At 43.4% G+C, this 26,960-nt stretch overlaps 1 protein-coding gene across 7 annotated transcripts in view; it reads right to left on the bottom strand.

Moving 5' to 3' along the window:
- Window positions 1-26,960, bottom strand: part of SYNJ2 (synaptojanin 2) — a 173,200-nt gene that overhangs the window by 83,645 nt on the left and 62,595 nt on the right. For all 7 annotated transcript variants that reach the window (XM_037820421.1, XM_037820430.1, XM_037820438.1 and 4 more), the window contains exons 5-6: window positions 20,111-20,194; window positions 9,796-9,857 (exon numbers count right to left, since the gene is read on the bottom strand). In XM_037820421.1, the coding sequence (XP_037676349.1) occupies window positions 9,796-9,857; window positions 20,111-20,194 (146 nt within the window). The remainder of the gene's footprint in view (window positions 1-9,795; window positions 9,858-20,110; window positions 20,195-26,960) is intronic.

Genomic DNA, 26,960 nt, shown 5'->3' with positions numbered 1-26,960 from the left:
GTGAATTCGAATAGCTAGCAGTAAATACCTGAAACTATCAAACTACAACCCAGTACCCATGAATCTTGTAGACGATTGTATAAAAATGTAGCCTATGAGGGGTGACAGTGTGATTGGGAGAGCCATATGGACCACATTCCCCTTGTCAGGTTTATGGATGGATGAGTAGAAAAATGAGAGAAGGAAAAAAAAAAAAAATCTAATGTTCTTTTTTACTTTAGTTGTTCTTTTTCACTTTAATTTTTATTCTTATGATATTTGTGTGTGTGGTAATGAAAATGTCAAAAATTAATTTTGGTGATGAATGCACAACTATATAATGGTACTGTAAACAATTGAATGTATGCTTTGTTTTGTACGACTGCATGGTATGTGAATATACTGCAATAAAAATGAATAAAAAAAAGTAAAAGCAAACGCGTATTGATAATCCAATGGACTTAGTTTCTCCACATCAAAAAAAAAAAAAAAAGCTTCCCACAAATAAATGCCCAAGGCCAGATGGCTTCACAGGGGAATTCTACCAAACTTTCCAAAAAGAACTGACACCAATCTTACCTAAACTCTTTCAAAACACTGAGGAAAATGGAACACTACCGAACACATTTTATGAAACTAACATCACTCTAATACCAAAACCAGGTAAAGATGATACAAAAAAGGAAAACTACAGGCCTATGTCCCTAACAAATATAGATGCAAAAATTCTCAACAAAATACTTGCAAATAGAATCCAAAGACACATTAAAAAAAAAAATTGGAGAACCTAAGATGGTGGCTAGGAGAGACAGGGTGAAAAAACACCTCCATGAAAAACACTAGATAAAAGCCAGAGTGACCCAGAACCCCAGTTCCAGCAATACACCAGCTGGACAAGGTCTGCTAAATCCACAGGGACTGTGCACTTGGTGAAACCAGGAGTCTGCATTCTGAAATGAGCGAGTGAACCTGCTGAATGTCCAGCAGCCATGTGGCGGTGTGGGGAAACTGGGTTGGCGTTCAGAGGTGGACTAGTTCTTTTTTAAAAAAACCCCAAAGCAGCTGCAGATTTGGCAGCGAGAACCACACAGTGAAGCAAGGTAGGAACGGGCTGTGCGAATGCCTCATTATCTGGCATGGAAGATTGCCTTTCGTGGACCCGCTGCTAATTGTCTCAGAGCAAGGACGGCAGAGGTGAGCCAAAAGGGGGAAAAAAACATGCCCCTTGCAGCCATCTTCCCCGTGGGCTGGGAACGCTCCTGCCCGGAGCCAGAGCCATGGACCAGAGCCACACCAAGGGACCCAGTGTGACGGGAAGTGTTTCCTGCAACACCACGCACACGCCACAATATCGGGTGCGGACAGTGGCCTTTCGCCCGCCCACAGCTGGTTGTCCCAGAGCTGGGAAGGCAGAGCTGTGCAAAAAGGGGTAGGTTAACACGCCCCATTCAGGCATCTTTACAACAGGCTGAGATTGCCCCTGCATGGCCCGGCGGCCCAGGGCTTCCCTTAAGGGACAGCGCGCACTTGTGATGTAGCACAGCCTTCCCCCAGCAGAGGCCCTGGAAGGGCACGGTTGGGAAAAGGCACCTGCTCAGAAATCCCAGAGACCATATGCCAATACCAAGGACTTGTGGGTCAGTGGCAGAGACAATCTGTGGCAACACTGAAATGAAGGTTTAGACTCTTGCAATAGCCTTAAATCTCCAGGAACACCTGGGAGGTATGATTATTAAAGCTGCCCTGCCTCCCTAACCACTCAGACACAAGCCTCACACTCAGGGCAGACAGCACCAACAACACACCCAAACTTGGTGTACCAATTGGACCCCACAAGAACCAGATCCCCACACACCACAAAGACAAAGTTGGGGAGAACTGACTTGAGGGGTATAGGTGACTCGCGGACGCTATCTGCTGGTTAGTTAGAGAAAGGGTACACCACCAAGCTGTAGATCTGACAAATCAGACACTGGTGTTTGAATAATCCTTCATATCCTAAAAGAACCCTATCAAGTAAAGCAAATGCCAGGAGGCCAAAAACAACAGAAAATTTTAAAGCATATGAAAAAAACAGATGATATGGATAACGCAAACCCAAACACCCAAATTAGAAGATCAGAGGAGACACAGTACTTGGAGCAATTAATCAAACAACTAAAGACAAATAACGAGAGCATGGCACAAGATATAAAGGACATGAAGAAGACCCTAGAAGGGCATAAAGAAGAAATTGCAGGAGTAAATAAAAAATAGATGACCTTATGGAAATAAAAGAAACTGATGACCAAATTAAAAAGATTCTGGATACTCACAGTACAAGACTAGAGGAAGTTGAACAATGAATCAGCGACCTCAAGAACCACAGAACGGAAAATGAAAGAAGAAAGAATGGGGAAAAATATAAAAAAATTGAAATGGACCACAGGGATATGATAGATAAAATAAAGCATCCGAATATAAGACTCATTGGGGTCCCAGAAGGGGAAGAGAAGGGTAAAGGTCTAGAAAGAGTATTCAAAGAAATTGTGGGGGAAAACTTCCCCAATGTTATACAAAATATAAATACACAAAGCATAAATGCCCAGCGAACTCCAAATAGAATAAATCCAAATAAACCCACTCCAAGACATATTCTGATCAGACTGTTAAATACTGAAGAGAAGGAGCAAGTTCTGAAAGCAGCAAGAGAAAAGCAACTCACCAGATACAAAGGAAACAACAAGTAGTGACTACTCAGCAGCCACCATGGAGGCGAGAAGGCAGTGGCATGACATATTTAAAATTCTGAGAGAGAAAAATTTCCAACCAAGAATACTTTATCCAGCAAAACGCTCCCTCAAATTTGAGAGAGAGCTTAAATGTTTCACAGACAAACAAATGCTGAGAGATTTTGCTAATAAAAGACCTGCCCTACTTCAGATACTAAAGGGAGCCCTACCAACAGAGAAACAAAGAAAGGAGAGAGAGATATAGGGAATTTTAACAGACATATATAGAACATTACATCCCAAATCAATAGGATACACATTTTTCTCTAGTGATCATGGAACTTTCTCCAGAATAGACCATAGGCTGGGACATAAAACAAGCCTTAATAAATTTTAAAAAAATGAAATTATTCAAAACACAATCTCTGACCACAATGGAATACAAATAGAAGTCAATAACCTTCAGAGACTTAGAAAATTCACAAACACCTGGAGGTTAAAAATGAGGGGGAGATGAAAACATTCCCAGATAATCAAAAGCTGAGAAACTTCAACACCAGTAGATCAGTCCTATAAGAAATGTTAAAGGGAATTGTGCAGGCTGAAAGGAAGGGACACTAAACAATTGACTGAAACCACATGAAGAAATAAAGAGCTCCAGTAAAGATCACATGGTAAACATAAATACCAATACTACAGTATTTTTTATTTGTAACTCCGCTATTTACTTCCTACAGGATCTAAAATACATGAAGTGCAATGATAAATCAGTGGTTTTGGACTCAATGTAAAATATGTAATTTTTGAAAAGAACTACATAAAGGTGGGGGAATGGAGGAGTATAGGAACAGTTTATGTGTCCTATTGAAGTTGGTATCAAAGAAAACAAGATTGTTACAGAGTTAAAATGTTAAATTTAAGCCCCACAGTAAACACAAAGAAAGTATCAGAGAATATGATCATAGAGATGAAAAGCAGAGTACGGGTTACGAGAATTGGGGGAAGGGGCAATGGGGAGTTAATAAGAAATGAGTGTAGGGTTTCTGTTTGGGGTGAAGGGAAATTTCTAATAATGGATGGTGGGAAGGTGATGGCATTGCAACATTGTGAATGTGATTAATACCACTAAATGGAATGCTTGGGAGGGGTTGGAATGGGAAGATTTATGCTGTAGATATGTTTCCACAATTGAAGAAAAAGACAGTCTAAATAGATAATGACAATTAAATGCCATAGATGATCCTGGACAAGATCTAAGAATAGAGGAGAAAAGGCTCAAAAGGACACAATTGGGACATAAGAAAAAAAACGAAATCTAGAATGTAAACTTTATATCAATGTTAAATTTCTTGAACTTAACTACACTTAATGTGATTACATAAACAAATATTCTTGTTCATAGGAAATGTATATGTGAATTATATGTTCAAGGTTGTATGCAACTTGCTCTCATATGTTCAGAAGACAGAGCAATAGATGATGGATGATAGGGAGGGAGGGAGGGTGGGAAAGAAAGAAATGGTAAAGTGACAAAATATTAAAGTTGGTAGACAGGGGTATCGATTGAGCAGGGTTAGGGTATGCTGGAGTTCTGTGTATGGGGTTTGTTATTATTTTTGCAACTGTTCCTGTAAAGTTTGAATTTATTTCAAAACTATAAAAAAATTAAAAATTTAAAAAAAAAGAATACAAACAAAACAAAACAAAACAAAACATACACCATGACCATTCCAGGCATGCAAGGATGGTTCAACATAAGATCAATGTATTACAACACATTAACAAATCAAAACGGAAAAATCAAATGATCATCTCAATAGATGCTGAAAAAGGATTCAAAAAAATCCAACATCCCTTCTTGATAAAAACACTTCAAAAGGTAGGAATTGAAGGAAACTTCCTCAATATTATAAAGAGCATATATGAAAAACCCACAGACAGCATAGTACTCAATGGTGACAGCCTGAAAGCCTTCCCTATAAGATCAGGAATGAGACAAGGATGCCTACTCTCACCACAGTTATTCAATATTGTGCTAGAAGTGCTGGCCAGGGCAATCTGGCAAGACAAAGAAATAAAAGGAATCCAAATTGGAAAGAAAGAAGTAAAACTGTCATTAGTTGCAGATGATATGATCTTATATCTGGAAAACCCTGAAAAATTGACAGCACAGCTACTAGAGCTAATAAACAAATTTAGCAAAGCAGCGGGATACAAGATTAATGCACATAAGTCAGTAATGTTCCTATACACTAGAGTATAGGAACTGAAGAGACACTCAACAAAAAGATACCATTTTCAATAGCAACTAAAAAAATCAAGTACCTAGGAATAAATTTAGCCAAAGATGTAAAAAGAAAAACCTATACAAAGAAAACGACATAAGTCTACTAAAAGAGATAGAAAGGGGCCTAAAAAAGAAATAGAAAGGGGCCTAAAAAGATGGGAAAATACTCCATGTACATGGCTAGGAAGGCTAAATGTCATTAAGATGTCAATTTTACCCAAACTCACCTACAGATTCAATGCAATCCCTATCAAGATTCCAACAACCTATTTTGCAGACTTGGAAAAGCTAGTTATCAAATTTATCTGGAGGGGAACAATGCCTCTAACTGCTTAAAACATTCTAAAAAAGAAAAACAAAGTGGGAAGACTTACACTCCCTGACTTGGAAGCTTATTATAAAGCCACAGTAGTCAAAACAGCATGGTACTGGCACAAAGATAGACATATTGATCAATGGAATCGAATTGAGAATTCGGAAATAAACCCCCAGATGTACGGCCGACCGATCTTTGATAAGGCCCCCAAAACCAATGAACTGGGACATAACAGTCTTTTCAACAAGTGGGGCTGGGAGAGCTGGATATCCATATCCAAAAGAATGAAAGAGGACCCCTACCTCACACCCGACACAAAAATTAAGTCAAAATGGATTAAAGACCTCAACATAAGAGACAGTACCATAAAACTCCTAGAAGATTATGTAGGGAAACATCTTCAGGACCTTCTATTAGGAGGTTACTTCCTAGACGTTAGACCCAAAGCACAAGCAACAAAAGAAAAAAATAGATAAACAGGGACTCCTCAAACTTAAAAGCTTCTGTACCTCAAAGCAATTAGTCAAAAAGGTCAAGAGGCAGCCAACTCAATGGGAAAAAATATTTGGAGACCATGTAGCTGACAAAAGACTGATATCTTGCATATATAAAGAAATCGTACAACTCAACGACAATAGTACAGACAGCCCAATTATAAAATGGGCAAAAGATACGAAAAGACAGTTCTCTGAAGAGGAAATACAAATGGCAAAAAAAAAAAAAACAAAAAAAAAAACATGAAAAAATGTTCAGTTTCACTAGCTATTTAAGACCACAATGAGATACCATCTCACACCAATTAGAATGGCTGCCATTAAATAAACAGGAAACTACAAATGCTGGAAAGGATGTGGAGAAACTGGAACTTTTATACATTGTTGGTGGGACTGTATAATGGTACAGCCACTCTGGAAGACCGTCTGGTGGTTCCTTAGAAAACTAGATACAGAGCTACCTTTTCATCCAACAATCACACTTCTTGGCACATACCTGGCAGATCTGAAAGCAGTGACACAAACAGCTATCTGCACACCAACGTTCACAGCAGCAATATTCATAACTGACAAGAGATGGAAACAACCCAAATTTCCTTCAACAGATGAGTGGATAAATAAAATGTGGTATATACATACGATGGAATACTACATGGCAGTAAGAAGGAACGATGTTGTGAAACATGACAACATGGATGAAACTTGAGGACATAATGCTGAGCGAAATAAGCCAGGCAGAAAAAGAGAAATACTATGTTACCACTAACGTGAACACTGAAAAATGTAAAATAAATGGTTTATAATGTAGAATGTAGGGGACCTAGCAATCGCAATTAGTGAAGGGGGAATGATAAACTAATACGAACAGGTAAGTTACTGTGGGTAAATTTAACGTTCTGGGAATGCTTTGTTAATTTCTGGTGGGTATGGTAGGAACAAGTTCACAGACATGTAGCTATCTTAGGTTATCTGTTTTTCTTATTCCTTTCCTGAGTCATAGTCTGTATATTTTCTTGGGTAGAATAGGTACATGTTGGAAGTAATGTAGTTATTTAGGATATCTGCTTTTTCTTATTCCTTTGTTTTGGTTTTGTTTGAAATGGTTTTTTGTTGTCTTTTTAATTTTTTGATAAAGTTAATTTTTAAAAAAAATTAAAAAAATATGCAGAGCCCCCCTGAGGAACTGGGCAAAAATGCCGAGGTGTTGGGCTTCCTCACTTGGATGATTGTTGATGTTCTCACAAACATTGAGGGCTGGTGGTTTGATATGCCAAACCCTCTATCACAGGACTTGCCTTAAGAAGCCTGTTACTGCAAAGTAGAGGCTAGGCCTGCTTATAATTCTGCCTAAGAGCCTCCTCTCAAATGCCTCTTTGTTGCTCAGATGTGGCCCTCTCTCTCTAGCTAAGCCAACTTGGCAGGTGAAATCACTGCTCTCTCCCCTTCTTGGGATCTGACACCCAGGGGAGTAAATCTCCCTGGCAATGCAGGATACGACTCCAGGGGATGACTCTGGACCCAGCATCATGGGATTGAGAATATCTTCTTGACCAAAAGGGAGATGCAAAATGAAATGAAATAAAGCTTCAGTAGCTGAGAGAATTCACATGGAGTTGAGAGGTCACTCTGGTGGACATTCTTATGCACTATATAGATAACACCTTTTTAGGTTTTGATGTATTGGAATAGCTAGAAGTAAATACCTGAAACTATCAAACTCCAACCCAGTAGCCTTGACTCTTGAAGATGATTGTATAACAATGCAGCTTACAAGGGGTGGCAGTGTCATTGTGAAAACCCTGTGGATCACACTCCGTTTATCCAGTGTATGGATGGATGATTAGAAAAACGGGGGCAAAAAACTAAAGGAAAAATAGGGCAGGAGCAGATTTGGGTGTCCGTTTTTCACTATTATTTTTTTATTCTTATCACTTTTTCAGGCACAAGGAAAATGTTAAAAAAAATAGATTGGGGTGATGAATGAACAACTATATGATGGTAATGTGATCAATTGACTGTATAATTTGGATGACTGTATTGTGTATGAATAAAACTTAATAAAAAAAAATTTTTTTTTAAACCCACCCATGTTAAATAAAGGCTCTCTGTTTTAATGGGAGGTGGGGAAGGGCTTTACTCCAGATCAAATACATCAAAGAACTGAAAAACTCTGGTATTTCCTAAAAGGTGGATTTGGGGTACCTGTAAATAGCAGGTATGCCAATCTGCCTCAAGAAGCAATAGCAAGCCACATTCCCCAGGGTCTCCCCGAAATCGCACTCCAGGGTTTCTTAGACAAAAGTGTGACCTCATGTTCCAATATTACTCTAGTAACAATAAACATGAAGACAGATAACTCCGCCTCCAGGGAATGTACACACTTCTAGTCACACATCATGGTTAGAAGGGATTGCAGAAGAGACTTTCTACAAGACGACATTTTAAACAGCAGCTGCCATATAAAAGGACCTGTGGTCCCAGAAAGTTGTTCCGGGGTTTGCAGAATAGATGGAATTTTACCCTAGATTCAGGGAAGATTTCCAAGATGTGAGAGCACTTCAGTGGGTGCTTGGGAGACAAGAGGGGTCCTTCTTCCCTCAGGTAGAAGCACACACACACACACACACACCACACCTTACCACGATTGAAAAATTTTAAGTCCATGTAAATGTGCTTAAAATATTAAAGATAATTTTTTTTTTTTTAAACAAAAGCTTATAAACCTATGAGGGTTTCTGAAACAAGCCTATGCCTGCCCTACCCCATCTTTCTGTTCAGCTCAGGGAGAATTTCCTTTTCAGTTATGTGTTTCTTTGCTAAGAACATTTAATATAGAGTGAAGAATTCCACATATATTATCCTTTGGACACATTAATAGTACAGGAAAAAGGCGGTTTGACATATTACAAAACTCTTTATAGTAAAAGCCTACGATTTGTAACATGCTAATTAGGAATTTGCAGCTGAGTTGACAATATCAGTGTCTTGTTAAACAAAATGTCTGCTCAAATTTAAAATACAAATAAAGTTCCAGGTAGAATGACTAAGATACTTTAAAAAAATTACTTTTGAGAATTTCTATTACATTCAGTAAGAAAATTAAAAATTAGTATTAGATTAAAAAGTTATGAAGTGATATTAGTCTATTTTAGGTATATATTACTAATAACAGCTTAGAAATGATTTTTCTGAAGTTGCAAAACAGTATGTTATGATCTGAGTTTTCAAAAATGAACTATACAGGTAAAAAGATTTTTACTATGATACATAAAAAACTAATAGCAATAATCTCTAGGAGTGGGGTTGGGAGGTCAAACCATGTCCCCACAAAAGGTCCTGACCCCTGGTCCCATGCGTATGGACCCATTTGTACAGAGGACCCTTGAATGAGGCTGGGCTTTAATTCAATATGGCTTAAGTCCTTATATGAAAGGAAATTGGACACAGAAGAAAAAGCCATGGGGAGCAGCCTGAAACTCTGGAAGTCAGTAGAAACAAGAAGAGAAAGGAGAAGACACTGCCATGAGAGTTGCTGTGTGACAGAAAAGCCAAGGAACCCCCAAAATTGCCAACCAGTGTTAAGCTAACCCATTGTATGGGTTTTGTTTTAGCAGCCATGAAACTAATACAAATTTATCCCTTTATACCTTCCTATACTATAAACTTATTAAACCCAGGAATATATTAATTTTAAAACAAAAACAATTACAAATGTACTATAATTTATCTCTTATCAACCATGACAAGCTAATGAAGCTTTATTTTAAGAAGGAACTGTTAAGATATAATAATTACGAAGTGTTACCTAAATATTTAATTAACCTTCAAGGAAACCGTAGAGCAAATAAAACTCCCATTTGGGAAACTCACTTCTGGCGTACAGGATCAAAGTCAACAGGCAGATTTAGATGCAGGGTTTGGGACCCTCCACTTCCTGGTGCAATCCACTGTCTGACAGAAGAAAGTCTCCTAGAGAACACAAGCTGTGACAATATCAAAGCGCCTTACCTGTCAAACGCAGGGGCGTTGGCTTCTAGGCCTCTGTTGAGTCTCAGATGGTGGGAGCCAACCTAATGGAACGAGAGATAACCACTGTGAGTCTTCCCGCCATGTGAACTGGGACACAGTGGCCTTCCTGAACTCAACTCGCGCCTGCCAGGTCGCTGCATGCTGCAGCCAGGCAGACTCACCGCTCAGGAAGGACAGGCCCCTGCTACCTCAACTCTGAACAGTGCTCTTAACTCAGGTCCCAGAGCCTCAAAGCGTCTAGCTCTCCTGCCACTCAATCTGAACTGTGGCAAGAACCACATTGGCTGGAATTCTTCCACAGGCAGAAGAGAAATTTCAGGACAACACCATGGGGCAGACATCAGATTCCCCAAATCCTTCAACAGAACGGAGGTGCAGAAACCAATTGGGGAAACAGAAACCCTTTGAAGCCTCCTCCACACCTCCAAGGACCTCCATTTCCCCCTAAAATCTGAGTTATCATGATTGCCTAATGTACTTTTTTTTTTTTTTTTTTGAGAACTACCTATTTACCCCTGAACTCAGTTTTTAAAACAAACTGAAAAATACATGTTCTAACTGGAGCCAGTCTGAAGAGCTTTTATCGGCCAAAACTGTGACAACTTGAGAATCAAACTACATAAAGACAGTAATGGATTATAACCTGACAGATAAAATAGGAATCTATGAGACTATACTGATGAATGGATGGATGGATAGGCGGGCACTGGAGAAGAGAGTGTTCCTTCTTTCAACAGAATAGTGTGGAGGGAGTGGTGGAAAATCATTTTAAAACCATCATTGTAAAGAACTGGATAGGCAAAAGTCATCAGTTGATGGTAACTCTTAAGGCAAGTTTGATGAGGAGTAGGATACATGCATGTCTCAAAGTTTCTTGCACAGATTGTTTATTAGTTGCAAAGGAAAATATTAACTATAAGTGGAGAACAGCACCTTGACTGGGTGATCAAAATTCACATCACTCCAGAAGGGTAGATGGACCCAGGTGCTTCCAGATGTGATACCCTGAGAAGGACACAGCATCATGTACATAGTATCCTGACCATGGATCTGTATCTGAATCTGATCATGATAAAACACCAGACAAACCCTAAATGAGGAACATTCTATTTATAGAAAGCCTGCAGTCTCCAAAAATGTCAATGTCATGAAGGGCAGAAAGACTGAGAAATTGATCCAGATGACAGAAGAGTAAAAGAGACTTGAGAACTGAATGGGGTCTGTGATCCTGCCTGGCTCACGTACTCAAGTGGAAAAAAGCTATGAAGGACATTATTGAGGCAATTGATAAACTTGGAATATGGACTGCAGATTAAAGTACTACATCAATGTCAGTTTCTGAACAATGTACCTGTGGAGTGGTGATATGACAGAATATAGTTGCTCTTACGAAAACACCCTGAAGTATTAATGGGTAAACAGGCCATGTGTGCAACCTACCCTCCAATGGTCCAGAAAAATAAATACCACATGTGTGTGGCAAAATGTTAAAATTTGGTGAATCTGGGTAAAGGACAGTTGTGGGTTCTCTCTACTGTTCTTACAACTTTTCTGGGGTATGAAGTTATTTCAAGGCAGGTTGTTTTAAAAAGTGCCATTTCACTTTGTTTTCGGCTCTGTAAAAGTGCTCTCATTAGCTTCATCCATTTTATTAGATGTTGCTGTTTAGTGTGTATCAAGTAAAGACAAGTAACATGGATAATGCATCCGTCCTCCTTCACGTGGAGGAAAGTACCAATCCAGAAAACTGGGTTCTCAGCAATAAATTTAGAAATTAATGGGAAAGAATTTTTTCATATGATTCCACAAATAAAGTCCAAAGTCCTTGTGGTTCTAAAACAGCTTAGTCATAAGGAAAATGAGTCTGTAAAATGAAGCATCTTTGACTTTAACGAGAGTTCCTAAGAAAGATTCAACCAAAACACCTTTGTTTTGCTGTTGGTGTTGACTCTGCCTCCTTTTTCCCTACTATCAATACTTGGCTAGGGAAATGCCAGATACCCAACTTCAAAAACTCTTATAGCCCCTGCAGTCCTGAGAAAGAAGTCCATCCTGCAACCTGGGGCACTGGGCTTAGAAGAGAGGCCTCCCCTCAGTAAACAGGTCTATGATCCTCTCCACAACAGCAACCCTGAGAGATTCCTGAGCTGAAACTCAGGAAAGGGTGCCATTTGTTCCGTAGTCTGTCACTGCAAGAAATCTCCCCTGGTTCAGGAATAAGCAGCGGCTGTTTTGAGACTAATTCCCATGGGAGCACTGCCAGCGGGAAACACGACAACAGGGTTTCAGGGGCCAGGTTCTAAGCCTGGTCTCCAGTCACAGCAGGTTCTATCACTGGACAAGTCCAACTGATCTCCCAAGTCACTCCTGAAAGTTTCTTTTGAATAGGTGGAAATTGCAGCCATAAATGACTCAGCGTTGCTGTGTCCAGTTGACGGACTCTAACTGCCCCTATTACAAACATTACCTAATCCCATTAAAAATTACTATATCATATGAGTTGACTGGGGTGATGATAGCTCAACATTGTGAATGTAATTAGCACCACTTAACTGTACACTTGAAAGTGGTTAAAAGGGGAAATATTATGTTGTATGTTACCCAACAAAATTTTTAATTTAAAAAAGCAGAAATATACACACAAAAAAAGTTAATGAGCACACCGAGTCAAGCAGAGTGCAGTATATAATGGAGAGATGGGGAGGAAATGCTCTAGAGGGCCACCTCCCAGCTGGACTCACTGCTGGAAAGGTTTGGAAACAAAAGCTTCTAACAAGTCTGCGTAACAAGGGTGTACTGGTTTGTCTATATTATGTCCCCCAGAAAAAGCCATGTTCTTTGATGCAATCTTGCGGGGGCAGACATATTAGTGGGGATTAAGTTGGAATGTTTGGGTTAGGTTGTTTCCATGGAAATGTGCCCCACCCAACTGTGGGTGATAATCGATTGGATAATTTCCATGGAGGTGTGGCCCCACCATTCAGCCTGGGCCTTAATTAGTTTACTGGGGCACTATATAAGCTCAGACAGAAGGAACGGGCTTGCCACAGCCAAGAGGGACATTTTGAAGAATGCACAGGAGCCGAGAGAGTAGCTGCAGATGAGAGACAGTTTGAAGATGGCCGTTGGAAGCAGACTTTTGCTCAGGAGAAGCTAAGAGACGACAAACACCCCAAGAGCAACTGAGAAAGACATTTTGAAGAGCAGCTGCAGCTCAGAGAGGACAAAACGCCCCAAGAGCAACATTTTGAAGAACGCACAGGAACTGAGAGAGGAGCTAGAACACAACCAGGGATCAGCATTCGCCAGCCACGTGCCTTCCCAGCTAACAGAGGTTTTCCGGACACCATTGGCCATCCTCCAGTGAAGGTACCCAATTGCTGATGTGTTACCTTGGACATTTTATGGCCTTAAGACTGTAACTGCATAACCAAATAAACCCCCTTTTATAAAAGCCAGTCCATCTCTGGTGTTTTGCATTCTGGCAGCATTAGCAAACTAGAACAAAAGGCAACTTAGTTTGATGGACATTGTGCCCCTCCACCCTGAGAGGAGGTAGGGTAGATGCAGCAGGCCCTCAACACTGCCTGCGGGCCTCCAGAAAGCCCAGGATGCAGCATGGACCGGCAGCCAGGGCGTCTCTTCTGATGCCTCGAGGCTTTGCTCTCTCACTGGGGACCTGGATAACCCTGCCGTGTGAACAGGGCCAGGCAGTGGTCCAGCACCACGGCTGCAAAAGCACCCACCTGGAAACACCTGGAGACCCACAGATGAACGAGAGCAGTATGCAGAGGACTGTGCATCTGGACCAGCTGCTCTACATGGAGGAGTCATGGACCAGCAGCATCAGCACCCCCAGGAGCTTGTTAGAGGTGCAAATCCTCAGGCCCCACCCCAGACCTCCTGAACCCCAAATGTCTGGGGGTGAGGCCATCAATCTACGTTTAACAAGCCCTCCAGGGGAGTCTTAGGTGCACACACACTAAAGTTTGAGAAGTGCTGGTTTCAACTAGCTTTCCTCCTTGGTTCCCTTTTTGCTCAGGCCGCACATGCCTGTGAAGGGACATAAGGGAGGCAGGGAAGGAGCAGCCTCGGGGACTGTGGCACTGCACACTGGGACTGCCCACTGTGCCCCCATGCCTCCCTTCATTCTTCTCCCCCCCCCCCCCCGCCAGGTGGACACTGGGCCACTTACTCACACCTGGTCCCTAGAATGAGTACAGTGCTATAAGCCACAGAAGCATCAGGCCGGGTTGGTCAATGCAGAGTCTCCATTACCACCCGAGAAACTCACGTAATCCCCCAAACACCTCAAAATCTCTCCCCAGCAACCCCCTCTGCTCCCATCCTTGTTGTGGCTGCCATGCCACCTCTCATCTGGTCTCTTTCCCATCAGTCTCCCCTCCAAACTGAAGCTTACTGGGCTTATGTTTAACCATGTCACCCACCCCTTAAAACTCTTTAGTGCGGTGGTTCAATGGGGTGATGGAGCCAGCTCCTACCAGCTCTCAAGCCAACTGAGCTAGCACCTCTTCCCAGCCTTGAGTTCAGTGCCAACCATGACGGGTGTGTTTACACCCCAGAAATGGGCAAGAGCTATAACTCAAAGCTTCCCCCACCCAACCAAGAACTGCTTTACCAGCTTGCACATCACTGAGTTGTTCCCAAACTCTGCTACACATTGGGGTCACCCAGGGGTCTTTAAGAAATACTGATGCCTGGCTCCCACCTCCAGACATTCTTTTTTTTTTTTTTTAATTCAATTTTATTGAGATATATTCACATACCATGCAGTCATACAACACATACATTCAATTGTTCCCAGTATCATTATAGTTATGCTTTCATTGCCAAAATTAATTTTTGAACATTACCACACACAAAAATAATAAGAATAAAAGTTAAAGTGAAAAAGAACAATTAAAATAAAAAAGAACACTGGGTGCTTTTTTTTTTTTTGGTCCTCATTTTTCTACTCATCCATCCATACACAGAACAAAGGGGAGTGTGGTCCATATGGCTTTCCCAATCACACTGTCACCCCTCATAAGCTACATTCTTATACAATCATCTTCAAGATTCAAGGGTTCTGGGTTGTAGTTTGATAGTTTCATGTATTTACTGCTAGCTATTCCAATTCATTAGAACCTAAAAAGGGTTGTCTATATTGTACGTAAGAGTGCCCACCAGAGTGGCCTCTCAGCTCCTTTTGGAATCTCTCTGCCACTGAAACTTATTTCATTTCCTTTCACATCACCTTTATGGTCACAAAGATGTTCTCCATCCCATGATGCCGGGTCTAGATTCCTCCCTGGGAGTCACATTCCACATTGCCAGGGAGATTTACTTCCCTGGGCATCAGATCCCACATAGGGGGGAGGGCAGTGATTTCACCTGACAAGATGGCTTAGCTAGAGAGAGAGGGCCACATCTGAGCAACAAAGAGGCACTCAGGAGGAGACTCTCAGGCAAAACTATAGGCAGACCTAGCCTCTCCCTTGCAGCAACAGTCCAGATATCGTTTTAATTGGTGTGGCATATGACCTAGGTATCAGGACTTTCGGAAGCTCTCCAGGTGATTCTAAAGCGCAGCAAAATGTGGGCACTAAGTGGATCCTAGGATAAAATGTGAACCTGTCTTGATCTGGCCCCTGCCTACCTTTTTTCCAGCCTTATCTCCTGCCATGAGCCCACATGCCCCAACTCCAAGCAGCTGAACCAGTGTAGTTCTCTGGATATGCCATGGTCTTAGGGCTGATAACATCTGCCTCTACTTTCCTCTCTCTGTGGGCTGCCTTCCTCCCCCAGCTGATTCCTCCCCATTCTCCCAAGTCAGTTCAGCCAAGAATCCTGAGGGCAGCTCTCCCTACTCCCCCCTCAGCTTGGGTGAGCTGCCACTCCCGAAAGCTGCCACGGGCACTTCAGCCCTCCTCCATCATGGCTCTGAGTGTGTGATACTGTCATGTCCCTGGCCCTCTTCTTTGAGGGCAGGGGCTACTTTTATCCCTGAGGCCCAGCATATTCCCAGCAGATGCTCAAAGAATGTCCAAGGAATGAATAAACTGCTTAGTCAAGGGGTGTTGCTTTACCATCAGTATGCAAGGGGGTTGGCAGAGGAAACACCCCAGGAAACTGGTTTTTGTGTTGTGTGTTGACAGAAGAGATGCAGAGGACATTGTCATCACATCTCAGAGTATCCTCATGAAGGCTCAGGGCAAACTCACCCTCAGTTCTCAGAATATAGGCAGCCGTGCTTCTACTACAACTTGTGTTCTTATCTCCTAGATGCTATATATATAGATATCTATAGATACATATATACACACATACACACACATATATACATACATAGGTATACACATATCTACACGTATACACATATATACATGTTACACACACACACACACACACACACACACACACACACAATACCAGCTACCATTTTGAGTACTTTCTAGATTCTAGGTACTGTGCTAAATTCTAATGTATATTTCTCCCCATAATTCTATGAGGTTGTATTTAACCCCATTTTGCAGAAGAGTAAACTAAGGCTTAGCAAAGGCAAGAATGCATCAGAAGTATATGGTTACCAAGCAGGGGAGCCAGAACTTGAACTTGAACCAAGGTCTGTATAACTCAACTTCAAAGTCCACACTCTGAATCACAATGATAAACTGCCTGGCGATTTTGTTTCTTTCTATGGTGGTCGCTAGAAAGCTCAGGAGCCAACAGGAAGCTTGCTCTATGTAGCACACAAGCCCATGGCACATGCCCTGTGTGAGCCATTTTAATAAACACTCCTGGCTTTGATTCAGCCTCACTGTATTTTTCCCTTAGTTCCTCCCTTATTTTTTTTTTTTAATCTTCATTTTATTGAGCTATATTCACATACCACGCAGTCATACAAAACAAATCCTCCCCTAGTTTTGAAATCGCTGTGTTGCAAGCCATCTCACATCTTTTTTGGAACAAAGAAAGGTACAAATGTACAAATAAGCACATAGGGTGCTGAGCATCCAAGAATGTAATAGTCTGACAGGGAAGAGGCAGATGCAGGCCCAGTGTGAATAGTAGTGCGACCAATGTATTTCACAACCTCCTCCAGTTGGTTTAATCATGATAAGCTGCAAAACATGGACTTAGCTCACCTTTGCAAGATGTATCTGTATTCATGTTAGGGGAGAGGGGGATTCTAAAGTAACAGAGAACAAGATAAAAATGATACTCTATAATTATACAGTAGAGAAATTAGTGATAAGGGTATGAGGTCCCTGTGGCTATATATAAATTAGAAAAGTGATTCACATGTTAGAGATGAAACTGTTAAAGGTACATCTTTGCTGTAAGTCAAGTCAGGGTCCAGGAGTTTGTAATGAAGGTACCACTCCTGTGAAAACATGCAAATTATCATCCCACAGCCCTCTCTGCCCTTCCCCATCCCTGGCAGAGCTCACAGGTTCCCAAGAAGGGGCAACATTGCAACTTAAAATGCAAGTTACATACCCAAAAGTCCTTGTACTTTTCAAGTGAAGAAAGAAGAGGGAGGTATCAAAATGAAGAAAAAGAACCAGAATTGATCCTCAGCTTGGTCTTACAGGTAGATGACCACAGACTCCCATTTAAATCTCTTCTCCTTGACCCCTATGGAAACTACCCAATCTTTCTTTGATCAAGCATGGTATTTGGAGGATAAACTTAGTTTATTCTTAGCAAATGCTTAATAAGATTAATAAACACTAAAGCCTTTGAAAACTTGTTTTCAAGAAAACATGGAGGCCTTGGTGAAACACAAGTATCATCAATCTAAAAGGTGACCTGGCTGCCAAAAGCCCAGGCCACCCAAGTGCCACTGACACCAGGTCAGCTCAACTCATGAGGACCATTCTGAGGCAGGGACAGGCTGCACTGGGAGCTTCACAATGGTCAAGCTGGAGAACAACAATGAAGAGCCAAATGCAAAACTTTTTCAGATGAGGGAGACCAGAGTGAGACCACAAAATTGAGAGCCTTAGATACATGATAGAAGCTGGTCACAGGGGCTGGAAGGTTCTTCCTGGAGAAGACAACATGGAGAAAGGGGGAACCACGAGACAGTCCTCAAAGATCTGAGGGCGAGTCAGGTGGGAGGACTGAACTTGCTCGAGCGCCCCGTGGAGCACGCTGCAGGGGTAATCGGCAAACAGACACAGTGTCAGGCCAGCAAGGCCAGCATAATCAGAGCTGCCTCAAACCTAGCCTAGAGGCCAGCACGTGGAGGTAGGTCACTTAGAGATCTCCTAAGGGTCCCTGAATGGACGGGGCGAGGGGATGAAATGGATGCGTTTTAAAGGGTCCTTTCCAAGTTCTGAGAATCTATCACAGCCACCCCCCCCCAATTTTTGGATTTCTTACATATTTACATGAAACTTCACATGGTCTCCCTGATTACATTTTGTACCACACTCATTTTATCTATGTCTTTTATCCTTCTAAACACAGAGCTCAAGACGTTTCAGCAGGAGAGATCCAAATTTAAAGAACATCAAGTTTCAAAATCTCTTTTGGAAGATTCAGAATAGGCAACTCTATAGCAGCTACCTGGAACCGGGGAGGGACAAGAATGAAGAGAAGCTGCTAATTGGGTATAGGGTTTTTGGGGAGTGATGACAATGTCCTAAAATTAGATTATGGGGAATGATTACACAACTCTGTAAAGACCCCAAAACCACTGAATTGTACATTTTAAAAAAGCTCTTTCAGGAAGCTCCCCAAAGGACTTTTCTAGGAAGACTGATCTTCACTATCTTTTAATGCCACCGCTGTCCTGGTGTCTTACTTGGTCCTCTCCAGTGGAAAGGCTTCATATCAATAGGTCCATTTTGTTTTCCACAGAACTCGGAGCCCAAACAAGACGTCACCCACCCATTCTTGCTCTCACAGCCAATATGATATATCACCACACTGCTAACTACAGCTCGGGGAAGCCCTGAGGATGCAGAGACCCACCAGACCCCAGTGCTCCCAAGTCAAGGGCCACCAGGTGACCCCAAGACTGGGAACTCTGAGCCTGAGTGTCAAACACCCAAAGAACCTGGCAGATGGAGCCTGACACTCTGCAGTCACTGGCTGACAACCTACTGCAGTTAACGCAAGAGCGATCGGGAAGAGCCGCCCAGAGCAAAGGTCCAGCAGAGAGGTTTTCTGAATGCAGCAACATTCCCTCAGGACAGGGAAAAGGGTCCAGGATTAGTGTTAAAAAAAATCTCAAGTCCCTGAGCCCAGAGCCCACCTCATTAGAGAACTCACTGAACAAGGTGGTATATCACTATGAATGTGTTCTTGGAAACTCTCATCACCCCCATGCGATAGAATGCCAAATACCTCTGGCACTGACCAGGCCCCTGTTTTGGTGGCAAGGTGTATTTTTAGAAATCATGGGGAAGTTCTGTGCAGTTCTCACGTGGCTCCTCCACAGGCACTACCAATGCCAGCCCTAATACCTGGACACACAGAGCCCTCAAAACCTCTCTGAAGTCCTCTAGGAGCCCCGACTCTTGGAAAAACATCCTTGGCCATTGTTCTGAATATGATGAACTTCGGGTATAACTTAAGATAATTCTAGCCAAAATACTGTGGGGTTCAGTTACTCAGCAAAGACATCCCAAGACTTCACTAGTCAACCGTGAACATGATACATGCTTGCCAACAGGAAAACGACAAACCAATGTCTATATTGTCTATATATAAACATCAATGCACACACACAAACATACACACTCTGACACCTCAGCCCAATCCAAACAGGCTGAAAAAAAAAAAAAAGGACCAGAAACGATGCCACTAACAAAACAACACAACACACAGCTAAAATAAACAAACCAAAGCTGTTTAGAAGAGAAGGGTGGGGTGAACTGTTACAAACAGACATGTCATTTTTATTTTTTAATATAACTTTATCAAAAAAATTAAAAAAAAAAAACATTTCCAAATAGAACAAGGCAAAGGAATAGGAAAAACAAATATCCTGAAATAACTTCATTGCTTCCAATATGCCCCTACCATACCCCAAGAAAATTAATGAACCATAGTCATTCCCGGGCAATCCCATATCATTAAGATTACCCTCAATATCTTATCTGTTCTTATTAGATTATTGTTCCCCCTTCACTGGGTGCTATCTCTAGGTCCCCTATAATCTGCAATATAAAACACTTGTTTTACATTTTTCACCGAGTTCACATTAGAGGTAACATACAATGTCTCTCCTTTTGTATCTAAAACATGTTATTTTTAAATTTTAAATTTTATTACATACCTGTATCCCTGGCTGCTCCCAAAACAGTGGAACTGAGCCTCTGATCTGGACAAAAGACGACACTCCATCATCCATGTAAATTGTCTGCACCGCAAGAAAACATAAAAGGGAAAGAGATTCTTCAATGAAACCGAATGTCCCCGAGGTTAGGTAACAGGATCCCATCCGAGACCCGACACCAGCCAGCAGGCAGGGCCCTTGGTGGACTGGAGCGCCCCATGCTCTCTGACCCACAGGCCAGGGGATCGCAGCGGGCGAGCTGGCTGAGGACCAGTCTCCATGGAGCTCAGCGGCCGGTGCCTCCCAGATCGGCTGCCCAGCTGCCTCCCGCAGAGCGGACTAGGTGTCCTGTCCCCAGGGTCTGCTGGGGCCTGCAAGGAACTCACACTTCTCCTTACTGACCTCCCCGAAAGTCCCAGCAAGCGTCCTCCAACAACCCATTTTAGGAACAGAAGCAAATGTGCTCTGGGATTTAAGTAAGACTTTCCTCAGAGCCCTTGTCAAGTAGCTAAGTAGCAAAGAGCTATCAGAAAAGGTTTGAATGAAATAAAATGCACATGCTACATCCAAAAGACCTAGTTGACTACACGAGTCAGCCTTTAACTTGACAAGACCATTCAAGCCTCGACTTGAACTTGTATTTGGTCCTGGCCCTATGCCACTGTGTGTTAAACACACCACTAAGTCAACACACACAGTACAAGTTTCCAGTGTAACAGCACCCGCATAGAAACAAACGATACTCACATATTTTTAAATGTTATCCCCTCCCCCAGCCATACACACAGTGGTCTCAGAGTATACACATTCCTAGTTTACCTGCAGGCTTACAGTGATGCTGCAGCATGAGGGAGTTTTCAAAGGACAAAAAGTACACTCCTGAGCGTCAGAGGGGAAGGCCACAGCAGTTATCAGATGTTCTGCCCTTTATCTGCGAAACTCTACCTTGGCCTGGCAGGGCCGGCCTGGGCTGCTGGTCCTTTCCATGTCTTACCACCCTACTCCCTTACAGGGTAGCTTTCCATGCCGGGTAGATCACGCTCGGATCACACATGCATGAGTAATTCTGCAGAGGAGGACTGGAATGCAAGACCTGCAGTTTTCCTGGACCACAGGAATTACATGAGCTTGGTGGCTATACTGTTGAAATGAAATTCTATCCTTTAATCCCCAAAGGAAGAAAGGGCTAAGAACTTGCAGCCTATTTCCAGATACTGACTTCCAGCAAATTGATTACACATGATCACTAAGAAAGCTGAACAAAATAGCATGTTGTTTAAACTTTCAGGAGTATAGTGGGCTACAATGAGATTAAGTGACTTTTTGTGTGACTGTACAGGTCCGTGTTACCGAGAAAGAAACCAATTCAGTAATGTTTTTATATAAAGACAAGTCTAAACGATGCCCAGGAATTAGGCTAGGAAACTAGTATCCCTCACTCGAACAAACCTGTGCTAAAAGAGCAACTCCCACCATTAGCTCCAGTACTTCTTGAGCTGAAGCTTCCACTGAAATAGTTTTGGAAAACACCAATAGGCAGTCCCAGTGTCAACCTCTGCCCCTGGGACAAGAAGGAAAGACGGCTCTGAATTTCTCCTCTCCTTCCTCTCACATGAAGATATTCTAATTCTATGTCCCATCCAATCATCAGGACTGTCTTCTTGGTTTCCAAGGTGATAGGACACAACCTGATCAAACATTAGTGATGGTTTTTCTGTGCTTTGCGTTCTACACAAAAGAACAAGGTTTTAACATTAGCCAGAGATGTGACACCTTACTTCACAGATGTAATTTTAACAGAGGGCAATTTGGGTCCCAAGGGAGGGGAAGTAGGATGTGAGAATGAAGCATGTAGCACATGGGCTCTAGCATCAGACCAACTGGGGTCTGACTTCCATTTTGTAAGCTCCCATTTGCCCAGCAGGATGACTCAGGTAAGTAATCACTTTCACCCTTGGCCTCCCTCTCTCTAGATGGAGTTCCTGTCACCTGGGGCACACACCTGGCACACCCAGTGGTGAAGTACTGAGGGGTAAATGATGGAACGTGACCCCAGGCAAAGAGTGGGTGCTCAAGAAGCATAGCTCCTACTCCCCCCACCCCCACCTGATCTGGACAGAATGGCTCCCACAAAGAAGGGTGGTGAGAAGGTCCGTTTTGCCATTAGTGAGGTGGCGGCCAGGGAATAAGCCGTCAACATTCACAAGCGCATCCATGGAGTGGGCTTTAAGAGCATGCCCCTTGGGCTCTCAAAGAGATCCGGGAACTTGCCATTAAGGAGATGGGAAGGCCAGAAATGTACATTGACAGCAAGCTCAACAAAGCTGTCCAGGCCAAAAGAATAAGGAAGGTCCCATACCATATCCAGGTATGTTTGTCCAGAAAACGTAACAAGTATAAGATTCACCAAACCAACTCTATATACTAGTTACCCATGTACCTGTCACCACTTTGAAAATCCTACAGAAAGTTAATGTGGATGAAAACTAAAAGAGGATTATCAAACAAAATTATAAAATACCTGCCTTAAAGAAAAGATGCATAGCCCCCCACTTCCTGCAGGGCAACAAGCTACCCCTATGGATACAGCTGAGATCACCCAGAGTGAGTAAAGAGAGAGGGGCAAGGTCAGAACAGTGGGGAAAGCAGGGTTTGAGCTGTGGGAGGAAGGGGGACGCTAAGGAGAAAAAGAGGCAGGAAGGAAAGACAGCAGGGCCAGGAAAGCAAACAGGAGAGCTTTTCAGGAATGGAGGACCCATGGTACAGTGAGGGCCAGGGCTGGGGTCCTGGGCTGGGCAACCATGAAGCCATGGAAGCAGAAACCCAACGGCCATAAAAAGAAAGGGGCAAAGCACAAATACTGCAACTGAGCACATTTAATTTTATCCAAGAGGCTTTTAGCTGAACTTCTACTTCCTGATGAGATTATCTACAATCCAGTTCTATCCAAGAACACACACAGTAATCCTAACCTCCCTGATTAGTCAGCAGCCTTATCTTCAATAGTCAAATATTTATCTTGGTTTTTTTTTGTTTTTGTTTTTTTGTTTTTTTTGGTAGACTGAAGGGACTTTCTGGTTTTGTTTTCCCAGCATGGATATGACTCACCATGGACCTGAAAAGACTCAAGGCTCCCTCTGAAGGACTGAGAATGTTATGTGTACATATGCACACACATACTCTAGTGCACATAAACATGCACACATTCACACACATAAGTGCATGCAAGCACACACACACACACGTGCAATGCAAGCACACAAACAACACACACACACACACGCAGCCTTCCTTGGAAAGAAAGACTGTTTATTCCTCTAAGAAAAATGTTAGACCAAGGTAAAAGTGAATGACGCAGAAAGCTCCTCCATTTCCTGGCTCCCTGAGAACTTGAGCAGTTTTCCTAACAAGAGCTCCCCCCAAACACAGGGAACCAATCCACTAATTAAGCCCCGAGTTGCCAAAGGATGACGACACAGACAATTAATTAGTCAGCTGCCTCCATGTGTTTACCACAGGACTTTCACTTCCAAAGGATTAGTGGGCCTGGGCCTGAAGAGCCTCATTTCCTGAGCAGACGGCCGCCAGGGACCCAGCCTCTTCCCCAAGCCAGCCTGACCGCGGGTCAGCACTGCGGCCACCAGGGCAGTGCGTCCATTGCGCTAATGCCCCAGAGCACACCCTCCTCCCTGCTGAGTGCCCAGCGCCAACTTCCTCAGGGCTATGCCGTGACCAGGAGACCAAGGGTCAAAGCCTGCCAGCTTGAGAGGTTTACTCTGGCCCGTGCTGCCAGAGTAAACCAGGGGAGCCTCAGTGACACCTCTGCAAAGGTAAATGATCATGCAGAGCATGGCCGGTCCTGGGAGCTACTCCCCCGGGATCCCATTCATCACCAGGCAAACTGCAACCGAATCAGAATCCAGGTATACCTCCAGCTCACTGTGCACCCAGGCTTTGCCCCACGTGGGCCCACCATCCTCCAATCCACCCACCTGCTGCTGGGCACAGCAGCTCCAAACTCTTCACTTATTAGAAGAACCTTTATTTATCAGCAAGGATGGGCAGCCAAGAGCTGGCAGCTGCTGCTAAGGATATTTTCCACTTAAAGATTCTTGTTTAAAAGAAAAACAACTTAGACAAACCTAAGAACCCCGGTAGCTACAAAGTACCTTGAACAGAAAACATTTGATGATTCCGGAGACAGGGAACAAGAAGCATTCTTGCTACAAGTGGAAACATGATTTTCTAACTCTCTTGGGGACAACTGCTTCACTCCCCGTCTCTGCTCATCTTGCCTCTCTGAATCTTTTAGGAAAGGCACCTGGTTAGAAACCACCCCGAGTTCGCTCAGGGCAACGGCTGACGCCACCACGCACACCACCACCACCACCACCACCAGGGTCTGCCCTGTGGGCCATGTCCCCAGCAAGAGGCTTTGGAAAGGAGAAACATGCCCGTTTGCAGAACCCTAGTCTGCAGGGGCATTCACTCATCTGCAGAAAAGCAAAGACAATGGAGCGATTTCTCATGACGCTAAACGTGCTGCATTTAGAGCAAAGTCCTTTAACACAGGAGGGTCTCCTCTTACGTTCCCGACCCTAAAATGTCCTACCTTTTAGGGAAGGGTGGCGGAGCTGACAGGCAGTTGTTTTCCGATGACTATTTAAGTTGTGTCTTTCCCTCCCACTGTCCTTTTTTTCCCTCAGCCTATCTCACCACCGTAGGTGGGGACTGCCTCTACCGCCCCAGGCCTCTCCTTGTCCTGGCTCTGGCGGGTTTCCCACCTGTCCCAGCAATGGCGCCGTGGGCACCGCTGGGAGGGGAGGAAGCCGCCCCCCTGGAGGGCCAGCCCCCACCTGTCTCGGTCCTGCCGCGTCCCCGGCACGGGGCGCACAGCCTGAAACAGCGGGGCACAACGGAGATCTACCGAAGGACTCAAGGGTTCCGGATCTGCTTCCGGGTTGCCAAGGAGGGAGGCCGCAGTAAGGTCCGGGAAACAATTCACTCCCCACCCCCTGGGGGAGACCTTCTCCCTCAGACATCACGGAGGTCACACTGGCTGGGGTCTCCCGAGGCACTGAAGTCCCTGAGCTGGGACTTCCTCACAGAGTAGAGCACCAGTTCCTAGCGAGCAGCGGAAAATGCTTTGGCGGGCCTCATCCGGGCCTGCCCGCCAATCACGGCTTTGGGCGCGAAGCCACGCCCCCCGCGGCCCTGCCACGTGGCTGGTGAAATGGCAATCACGTGGGGTTAACATGCAGCCTCTCCGCCCCAGGTGGGCAGCAGTGCCCAGCCGCCAGCAGCTCCTGGGAGGAAACCCCAGGGCTTTATTGAAGGAGGCACACTGCAGGAACAGGCGTTATTCTGATAGGGAGCCCAGAAGGAGGAAAATGGGATCCAAACCAAACCAGAAGACCCCCCGCTTATTAAAGACGCCAAGAAATCCTTCTCCCTAATCCTGAGAAGGAAGAGAGAACACAGCAATTTAAATAGCATCCATCCCTGCGGCGTGCCCCAGGGGCGGAAAGGGCAGGTTGTTCACCTCTCAGGCATTTCCCTAAGGCCTGGCTGGGCCGGCCACCAGCTGTGGGAGATTCAGGAAATGCAAGAACAGTAACCCTGGCTCGAGCCCAAACACAAGGAGCCAAACTCAAGTCTTAAGGCACACACCCGAAGTAACCAGAGGAAAGTCCCCCAATCCCTAGTCTATAGAAAGATGAGAACAGCAGAGAGCTAAATGCACTGCATTTAAAGCATGGTCTTTTAATGTAGACTCAGGCCCTATTACATGTTTGGTGGTAAAATGTCCTCTCTTTTAGGAAAGGACAGTGATAACAGAAGGCATAGTTTTTCCAATGACTTACTTGATAAGATAAAGTAGATGAGACCCCAAGTGTTTAACATTAGTTGAAATTCACAGTTCGGGGGACCACCAAACAAAAGGACTAAACAAAGTACCATTTACTCAAGGGCTGGAGGGAATGAGGCAAAGGCCGGGCTGCAGAGCTTCACTCAGCTCACCTGACAATAATCTCTTAAATTGGGTTCTGTCCGCAAGGGAAGGGGCTCTAGGGTTTTGATTCCTACCAATATACTTTGTACCTCTGGTCCCCAGTCCCTGGTCCCCAGTCCCTGCCCCATTGTGGCAGGTGATAAAAAATAAATATTGTTGAATGAATCAAAAGGCTCACAGGCTAATAACAAAACACAAGGATAAAAATCGGGAGGGAAAAAGTGGTAATCAAAGTGAGGTATGATAGCAAAAAGAAGTCATTTTTAAATCCTACATTTCAACCATGAAAAGACAAACAGCCCAATTATAAAATGGGCAAAAGACTTAAATACATATTTCTTCAAAGAAGATATACAAATGGCTAAAAAGCACATGAAAAGATGCTCAGCATCACTAGCCATAGGAAATGCAAATCAAAACCACAATGAGATATCATTTCATACCCACTAGAATGGCTATTATTAAAAAAACCACAGAAAACTACAAGTGTTGGAGAGAATGTGGAGAAACAGGAACTCCTGATCACTGTTGGTTAGAATGTAAAATGGTGCAGCCACTGTGAAAGAGAGTTTGGTGGTTCCTCATGAAGTACAGAATTACTATATGACTCAGCAATCCCGCTACTAGGTATATACCCAGAAGAATCGAAAGCAGAGACTTGAACAGATATTTGCACACCAATGTTCATAGTGGCATTATTCACAATTGCCAAAAGACGGAGGCAACCCAAGTGAGCACCAACCGATGAATGGATAAACAAAATGTGGGATATACATACAGTGAGATATTATCCATCCATAAAAAGGAGTGAAGTTCTGGTGCAACCTGGATGAATCT

Source organism: Choloepus didactylus, chromosome 2 (genome assembly GCF_015220235.1).
Source record: "Choloepus didactylus isolate mChoDid1 chromosome 2, mChoDid1.pri, whole genome shotgun sequence".
NCBI lineage: Eukaryota > Metazoa > Chordata > Mammalia > Pilosa > Megalonychidae > Choloepus > Choloepus didactylus.
This window is presented reverse-complemented; position numbering and strand designations above follow the sequence as displayed.